The following is a 9,503-nucleotide window of genomic DNA, read 5'->3' on the forward strand; positions in this document are numbered from 1 at the left end:
TCACAGCTCAAACACATTGCAAGTTTTTTTACAATGGGACTGACATATGAAAATGGTGTGAACCCAATAGGATGTGAACCCATAACCCCCATTCCAGGATTGTACTCAAGTAAACTGTTAAAAAGCACATTTGTTTGCTTTTTTTTCTTGCCTTGCTAGGAAAAGTCAGAAAGAAAATTCCAGAGAAAGCAAACGTCCTTATCTCAGCATCCATTGCAAAAAATAATGGATAAAGGAAATTATTCGGTGATAACAGCATTCATTTTTCGGGGATTCACAGATAATCCAAAAATGCAGCTCCCTCTTTTTATGGTCTTCCTACTGATTTATGTCATCACTGTAATCTGGAACGTTGGGATGATTGTCTTAATTTGTGTTGAACCTCAGCTTCACAACCCCATGTATTTTTTCCTGGGCAACCTCTCATTTGTTGACCTCTGTTATTCCTCAGTTATTGCTCCCAAAATGCTGGCTGACCTCTTAGCTGAGAGTAAAAGTATTGCTTATAATTCTTGTGCTATACAGCTATATTTATTTGGCTTATTTGCTGATGTAGAATGCTTTTTGCTGGCTTTGATGGCCTATGACAGGTACGTGGCCATCTGCAAGCCCCTTCACTATTCGGTTCTTATGTCCAAGAGAGTGTGCAGACAGCTGATGGCTGTAGCTTACTTTATGGGCATTGTGGATTCAATGATACACACTTGCTGTACATTCCGGCTACCATTCTGCAGGTCTAATGCCATCAATCATTTCTTTTGTGATATACCTCCCCTACTGGCACTCTCCTGTTCTGACACATACATCAATGAGATTCTGATATTTACCTTCCTTAGTTTCATTATAGGAGGCAGCATTGGCATGATTCTTGTTTCCTACATCTATATCTTAGGCACAATCACAAAAATGCACTCCACTGCAGGCAGGCAGAAAGCCTTTTCTACCTGCGCCTCCCACCTTACGGCTGTTGGGCTATTCCATGGGACAATGCTCTTCATGTATTTTCGGCCCAGCTCCAGCTATTCCTTGGACCAAGACAAATGGGCTTCGGTGTTCTATACGGTAGTGATCCCTATGCTCAATCCTCTGATCTACAGTCTGAGGAACAAGGATGTGAAGGATGCCCTGACAAAAGTACTTGACCACATAGAAGTGGTTTTGCTTCAGTATAGTCCTTGGCACATAGAAAGAAAAGGGAATGGTGAAAGGTAAAAGACCCATGGATGGTTAAGACTAAGAGGTGTGACACTCATCTCGCTTCAGGCCAAGGGAGATGGCGTTTGTCCACAGACAGCTTTCCAGGTCATGTGGCCGGCATGACTAAACTGCTTTTGGCACAACGGAACACTAAGGTGGTAACAACCCCGTCACATATACCATGGGATGCTTCAAAGGCAGTTTGAAATGAAAACAGGGAGCAGTACCATGTGGTGTATGTATGAGGCATCCAACTCTTTCCCCCCTGTAATATTTCTTTTCTCTCAAATTCCCATTAATTTCTCTTGAATATAAAGATAAATACAAATATATGTGTAATCTGTAACATTACAAATAAACAAGTTACATCTTTTCAAGAATGAGCTCTAGCATGCTAAAAATTATTTAGTTTCCCTCTGTATCAATTTCTTATGCTCGTGTCTGCCTTTTGTAACTCCTATATGACTAGTTAGGTTTATCATGGAGGAGGGCAGGACCCTGACTGACTCCAGCTGCAAAAGCTGAGGCTGCTAGAGACCTTCTTGGTCATGAGTCCTGGAAAACCTGCTCCCTGCCTTGCAGACCTCTTTCCACCTGGCCTGGGAGTGTGAAGCCCAGATTGACTCCAGCTACAAAAGCTGAGGCTGCTGAAAAGAATCTTAGGCTGGTGTATTGTTTAGGGGGTTAATTATTTTTGAAATGTTCTTCTTTTCTTTAAGAATCTGGACTTAAAACTCAGGGATTATATGGATTACAAATTGATTTTAATGGGAAATTTTAATGGAGTAGCATCAACATTAATGGATAAAACACAGGGACAGAAAAACCCAAATTCTGGCAGATTACCAAAGATTTTCTTTGATATGACTGATAAATACGATTTGTCGGACATATGGAGGCTACGAAATCCAATGGAGAGAGACTATACTTTTTCTCAAATTCAAATCAATCTTTCTCGAGAATCAATTATTTATGGATATCCAGAGACTTGGTTCCTAGGGTCACTAAAACAGAAATTTGCCCCAAGACTTGCTCAGATCATAATGCAGTGTTTTTGGAGATGAAATTATACCTGCAGGGCTCCTTTAGATGGAGGATGAATGATGAGTTGTTGAGGAATGAACAGACGATTAGTAAGGCCAAAAAGACTCTAAAAGATTATTTTGAACTAAATATGAATACAGAGGTAGAAACAAGAGTCATTTGGGATGCAAGTAAGGCAGTAATGAGAGGTTTCCTCATATAACAGAATTCGATAAAGAAAAAGATACAGAATGAGAAAAAAGAGAAAATTCTTACTCAAATAAAAGACAAAGAGAAGAGTTTAAGATCAATGCCAAAGAGTCAGCAGATTCCAAAAGAAATTAAAGCATTGCAGATTCAATTTTCTCAAATTATTAACCAGGAAATAGAATGGAAAATTAAAATGATGAATCAGACAAATTTTGAATCCACAAATAAATATGGGAAATTGTTGGCCTGGCAATTAAAAAAGAGACAGAAGCAAAGCACTATTACAAATATTGTATCTGATGGAAAATCTATGGAAAACCCTGCAGATATAAGAAAATGTTTTCAGAAATACTTTAAACAGCTGTATAAAAAAGGTAAAGAAGAGAAGGATAAAATTGAGCAATTTCTTGAGGCAAACGAAATGCAGAAAATTCCCGAGGATAAAAGGTTCCTACTAAATGGCATGATTACAAGACTGACTTGTAATCGAGATGGCAATAAATAAGATGCAGTTAGGCAAAGCCCCGGGACCAGATGGTCTTTCTGCAAAATACTATAAAATATTGAAAGATTGGTTAATTCAACCGTTGGCAGATGTGTGCAATAAAATTCTAAGAGGGGACAAAGCTCCCGAAACCTGGAAAGATGCATTTATTACTCTGATTCCAAAAATAGATCAAGATTCATCTGATGTAAAAAACTATAGACCAATCTCATTACTTAATGTGGACTATAAAATTTTTGCAAATATTTTGGCCAACAGATTGAAAAAGGTTCTATCAGATCATATACATAAGGATCAGGCAGGATTTCTGCCTGGGAGACATATGAAAGATAACATTAGAAATATAATTGATATATTAAAAGACTGGAAGCAAAAAGAAATTGTAAAGCAATGTTAATGTTTATTAATGCTGAAAAGGCCTTTGATAATATTTCTTGGTTATTTATGATGAAAAATTTAGAAAGAATTGAGGTTGGCCAGGAATTTCTAAATGGTATTAATGCGATCTATTTTGAGCAAAAAGCAAAAATCATAGTTAATAATGTGGTCTCAGAGGAAATCAGAATTGAGAAAGCAACCAGGCAAGGGTGCCCGCTTTCCCCTCTGCTATTTATTTCTGTTCTGGAGGTTTTGTTAAATATGTTGAGGAAAGAGGAGGAGGTTAAAGGCATTGTAGTAGGATCCAAGCAATATAAATTAAAGGCCTTTGCTGATGACTTGGTTTTAGCTTTACAAGATCCAGAAACCAGTGCAGTAAAAGCACTGGAGCTGATTCAAGAGTTTGGGCAGGTAGCAGGATTTAAATTAAACAAGAGCAAAACCAAAGTTTTAGGGGAAAAAATTAGATAATGAGGAAAGAAAAACCCTTTTTGAAAGGACAGGCCTTGTTTCTGCAAAAAAAGTTAAATATTTGGGTGTGAATTTATTGTAAAGAATTTGAATCTGTATAAAAATAACTATGAAAAATTATGGAATGAAATCAAGAGAGATCTTGAGATATGGTCAAATCTAAAACTTTCATTGATGGGCCGAATATCGGTGGTTAAGATGAATGTATTGCCAAAGATGTTGTTTTTATTTCAAGCTCTACCAATCATTGATAATGTTAAATGTTTTAAAGAATGGCAGAAGGCATTGTCTAAATTTATTTGCCAGGGGGGGAAACCTAGAATGAAATATAAATTACTTACAGATATAAAAGAAAGAGGGGTTTTTTCCCTACCAGACCTTAAGATATACTTTGAAGCTGCTGCCTTCTGCTGGATCAAGGATTTGATTCAGTTAGAGAACAATGATGTGTTAGATTTGGAGGGACTGGATAATCGATTTGGATGGCATGCATATCTATGGTATGACAAGATAAAGGCCCACAGTGGCTTTAAGAATCATGTAATTAGAAAGGCGTTATACAATGTATGGACTAGATATAAAGATCTCTTAGTAAGAAAAACACCAAAATGGATTTTGCCAATGGAAGCACAGGCCCCCAAAAAGTTAAATATGGAAAACAAATGGTTGAGGTACTCAGATTTGTTGTTGGAGGATCAGGAAGGTTTTAAATTAAAACCATTTGAACAAATTAAAGATAAAGTGAATTGGTTGCAATATTATCAAATTAATGAATTAAGATGGATAAGAGAAATGGTTTTGCAACCGAAAAAACCAAATTGGGAATGGAGTTGTTAGATACTAAAGTTAAGAATATGTCTAAAATGTATAATTTGTTGTTGGAGTGGCATACAAAGGATGAACAAGTTAAATCGGTTATGATTGATTGGGCAAGAGTTGTGGGACATAATATAATGATGGAGGATTGGGAGAGGCTATGGAAGAAAGGGATTAAGTTCACTGCATGTACGATGTTAAAGGAAAATATTATGAAGATGATGTATAGATGGTACTTGACCCCTGTAAAACTAGCAAAGATTTATCACAATAGTGATAACCTTTGTTGGAAATGTAAAGAAAAAGAAGGTACTTTTTTCCATATGTGGTGGACTTGTCCCAAGGTGAAAGACTTCTGGGAGATTTATAATGAACTGAAAAAAAGTTGAAATATACCGGTACATTTATTAAGAAACCAGAGACCTTTCTTCTTGGAATAACAGGTTTGGAATTGCCCAAAAAAGATGTTAAATTATTTTTGTATGCCACAATGGCCGCCTGAATATTACTTGCTAAAAATTGGAAATCACAAGAATTACCAACAGTGGAAGATGATGGACTTTTCGGAGCTAGCTGACCTGACTGGAAGAATCCACGACCAGAAAGAAGAGGAGTTTCAAGAGGACTGGAGGAAATTTAAGGACTATATGAATAAATATTGAAATATAAAAAATAGAAATTACTTGAAAGAAACAAATAGGCCTAGGATTAAACTAAGTTATAATTAAATAAATGGGATTTAGAATATTAAGAAAAGTGAATAAGATGGGCTATAATTGGAAACTGTTTTAGTTTAATAATGATATTGGAAAGCTGTTACTTTTAACTACAAGGAAACTCAGAAGGGAGGGACTAGAGGAAGTCAACCAAGATGTTTAATAGGTTGGATTTGTAAAGAATTAAGTTTGATGTTATTGTTTATCTGTTTATTGTTCCTTTTTTCTTCTTTCATTCATTGATGTATTTTTCTTTTTTCTTTTTTTCTGTTTTTGTGTGTCATTCTGCTTTGTGGTTTTTGTTATCTAATAAATTTTTATTAGAAAAAAAGAGTCATCTAGTCCACCCCGCTGCAATGCAGGAATCCTTTGTCCAATGTTGGGTTCGAACCCATGACCTTGAGATTAGGAGTCTCATGCTCTACCAACTGAGCTAGGTGCATTGCATAGGACTATGAAAAAGGCATTAATCAATTTATTATGTTTGGCACAGAAGCAGAACCAAAGTCAAAGTGAAATATGCTGTGCTGTGCAGAGGAAAAATACTGTAATTGGACTTGTGGGAACCAATCTCAAAGGCCCTACAGATTTCATATGGGGTGAAAAACTGAGAACACTTTCTGGAAATTCTAGAGGCCAGAAAGCCAGAAGTGCAGGTATGAAGCGCTCACTCCCATATGCTCTTTGCATTTCTGACCAGAAAGATAGAAGCTTGCAGAATGTACATCAAAGAGTAGGCCCATTGGAATGAATGTACAGCGATTGCGATGAATGAATGAAGGTACCTCTGGTTGTGAACGGGATCCGTTCCGGAGGCCCATTCGCAACCTGAAAAGAACGCAACCCGCATCTGCATCTGTGCATTTCCACATTGCGATTTGCCGCTTCTACGCATGCACGTGGCGTCGTTCTGCGCATCTGTGCATGCGCGAGCGGCGAAACACAGAAGTAACCTGTTCTGGTACTTCCGGGTCGCCGCAGGACGCAACCTGAAAACGCTCAATCTGAAGCAAACGTAACATGAGGTATGACTGTATATGGTATATGGCTAGCTTAGGGACGAGGGTGGCGCTGTGGTCTAAACCACTGAGCCTCTTGGTCTTTCCGACTGAAAGGTCAGCATTTCGGATCCATGTGATGGTGGTGAGCTCCCGTTGCTCTGTCCCAGCTCCTGCCAACCGAGCAGTTCAAAAGTATGGCAGTGCAAGTAGATAAATAGGTACCACTGTCAGTGGCGTAGCGTGGGTTGTCAGCACCCGGGGCAAGGCAAGTAATTTGTGCCCCCTAACCTGTGGATTTTAGCACTCGAGTCTCTTCTGCGCCCCCCCCCCGATGTTGTGCCCGGTGCGGCCGGCCCCCCCTGCACCCCCCACGCTACGCCACTGACCACTGTGACGGGAAGGTAAATGGCGTTTCCATGCACTCTGGTTTCCGTCACGGTGTTCTGTTGTGCCAGAAGCAGTTTAGTCATGCTGTCCACATGACCCGGAAAGCTGTCTGTGGACCAACACCGGCTCCCTCGGCCTGAAAGTGAGATGTGCGCCACAACCCCATAGTCACCTTTGACTGGATTTAACCCTCCAGGGGTCCTTTACCTTATATATATGTATATATGACTAACTTACACCTATTAATTTGGGTGGGTCTACTCCAACCAAGTATATTCTGTTGGATAGAACCCTGCATGGTGGTTTTTAAAAAATATTTTAAGAATTAAAATGTTAGAATTAGAGAGTAGGCTGACTCTGAGCCCACTTTGCCCCTTGCTCTTCAGTACCAGAAGAGAACTGGCTGCACAGTTCTTTCATAAAATCACCTTACTTTTGACTCCTATAGGATGGCTAAAGACTAATGGGATGGAAGTATTGTTTAGGATTTTTTGGGGGGGGGGGGTTCTATATATAATTTTGGAGCTGCTTAATTTTTGCTGTTATGGGTAATTTTTTTTTGTTTGACCTTATTACAAATGATGTGGTGATGTTTTCATGTATTGCTTATGACCACTTACATTTTGATATATTCTTGTAATTATGTAAATATTTACAAGTTGTAAGCTGCCCTGAACACTGTTTGACTCTGGAAAGATGGCATACAATGCTGGCGCTAATGACAGAAGTCTAGTCCCATTAGCTTTCTTCATTTCAGCAGCCTAATTTAGCTGCAAAGTATTCTTTGGCTGTTTGCTGTTGTTAAACCATTGGGAGTCATGATGACAGAAACCCTTGCTGATCTACTGGAAATAACTCAGAGTTCTACAAGTAGACCCAAATCTACCTTCTGGCCATCGCTGCTCATTTTGACTTGTGAATCAGACAAAGCTGACAGGGCTGGGCATCAATAAATTTATTGCTTTATTTAAATGATTATTGAAACATTTTGGGTAACATTAGAATGCAAAAGAAAGGTAAATATAATAGACGAATCTGGCTATGGATTTTTTTTTTAAATGTATTTTGATAGTATAACATGGGTTAAATCAGTGGTTCCCAAACTTTTCATCCCCAGATACCACTGATTTTTCTGCTTGTTGTAGCAACAGTAATGCACTGTGCTAGATGCTGTGTGGCTTTTAATTGATTTTTTAATTGCTTATTTTATTTCTTATGTTGCGTTTTATTATATTACAATTTTAATTCCAAGAATGCCACAAGTTGCCTTGGGATGTTGTAGTTTTTTCTTTTCTGAGAGGTTTTTTTTTGAATGAATGAATGAAAACGAGGTGAGCATTTCATTTCATCAATCCTTGCTTAAGTAAGTCCCAAGAATTCTATTGATTTCAGAGACAATGTGATCCTTTACAATTTTGCATTGAATTAAAATGAAAGAAAATTAAGAAATTGCTATTCCATAGGTATCTTATGTATATCAAATTCAGGATATCTATATCTATATAAAAATCTTATTTGGAGAAAGTAATTAGGTAAAGTGTTGTTATTTCCTTCCCTACTTTTTCTCATGCAAAGCTCTGCTTCTGTATGCACCATGCTGAGTCCCTATTCAGAATCAATGCATGTGTCATTATGAGATACTGGGGGATCATTTGTAGGGGACAGCAATTCCTATCATGCTTTGCTTGGGAAGCTGGCCATTGTTGGTCACAGAAAGCTAAAAGAGATAGACTTCTATCCTTCTCCAGCCATGCAACTGTTATATTAATTATTAGGAAAACTAAATCACTGTCATCTTTTTTTGTTGTTGCTATGACATCGATCATAGGTGAATCTGGATACAATATGAGAAGTGGTAATCTATCATGGAACATGGAGTTTGTCCTTTTGGGCTTGACCAGTAATCCAGTAACTCAGAAAGTCCTCTTTGCTCTTTTTCTGGGGATGTATCTTGTGACCTTGGCAGGGAATATTCTCATCATGCTGGCGATAAGAGGGGACCCACACTTGCACACACCTATGTATTATTTTCTGAGCCACCTCTCCTTCTTGGACATGTGCTACACCACCACAATCATTCCTCAAATGTTGTTCAACTTCCTGGCCGAGCGCAAAACCATCTCCTTTGTGGGCTGCATGGCACAGATGTACATCTCCCTGTCTCTGGGAGGAATCGAATTCATCCTGCTAGCTGTCATGGCGTACGACCGGTACATGGCAATCTGCCATCCCTTGTATTATAATGTTCTTATGAACCAACGGCTCTGCATGCAGATGGCAGTCGGGTGTTGGCTCTGCGGCTTCGTGAATGCCCTGTTGCAGACGGTGTTCACTCTGCACTTGCCATTCTGCGGAAGGAAGACCATCAACCATTTTGGCTGCGAAGTCTTAGCCGTCCAGCAGCTGGCCTGCTCTAGCACCTTTGTGGGAGATGCTGTGATGCTGGGAGCTGGTGTCCTCATTCTGCTCACACCCTTCTTCCTTGTGCTGGTGTCTTACGTGTACATCGTCACAACCATCTTCCAGATCCGTACAGCAGAGGGAAGGCGCAAAGCTTTTTCCACTTGTACAGCCCACCTGGTGGTGGTGACCCTGTGCTATGGGACAGCCATCTTTGCCTACTTGCGACCTAGGTCCCACTATTCACCTAAGCAGGGGAAGACTGCCTCATTGTTCTATTGCATTGTTACTCCCATGCTGAACCCCATGATCTACAGTTTGAGGAACCAAGAGGTAAAGGGGGCCCTGGTGAAGGTTGTTGGGCTAAAGGGCAAAAGGAGAACCCTAATTTCCTCATGA

At 39.2% G+C, this 9,503-nt stretch overlaps 2 protein-coding genes across 2 annotated transcripts; both read left to right on the forward strand.

Annotated features, from left to right (window-relative positions):
* Positions 1-225: 225 nt before the first annotated feature.
* On the forward strand, positions 226-1,212 carry LOC310747182 (olfactory receptor 5AR1-like; the record flags this gene model as incomplete). Its single annotated transcript, XM_083581540.1, has 1 exon — positions 226-1,212. One exon carries the CDS (start codon positions 226-228, stop codon positions 1,210-1,212), a length of 987 nt encoding a protein of 328 aa, XP_083437666.1.
* Positions 1,213-8,549: 7,337 nt separating this feature from the next.
* Positions 8,550-9,503, forward strand: LOC310747190 (olfactory receptor-like protein OLF3; the record flags this gene model as incomplete). Its single annotated transcript, XM_083581548.1, has 1 exon — positions 8,550-9,503. The coding sequence occupies one exon, from the start codon at positions 8,550-8,552 to the stop codon at positions 9,501-9,503; it is 954 nt and encodes a 317-aa protein (XP_083437674.1).

Source organism: Podarcis filfolensis (genome assembly GCF_964270895.1).
Source record: "Podarcis filfolensis genome assembly, chromosome: 1".
NCBI lineage: Eukaryota > Metazoa > Chordata > Lepidosauria > Squamata > Lacertidae > Podarcis > Podarcis filfolensis.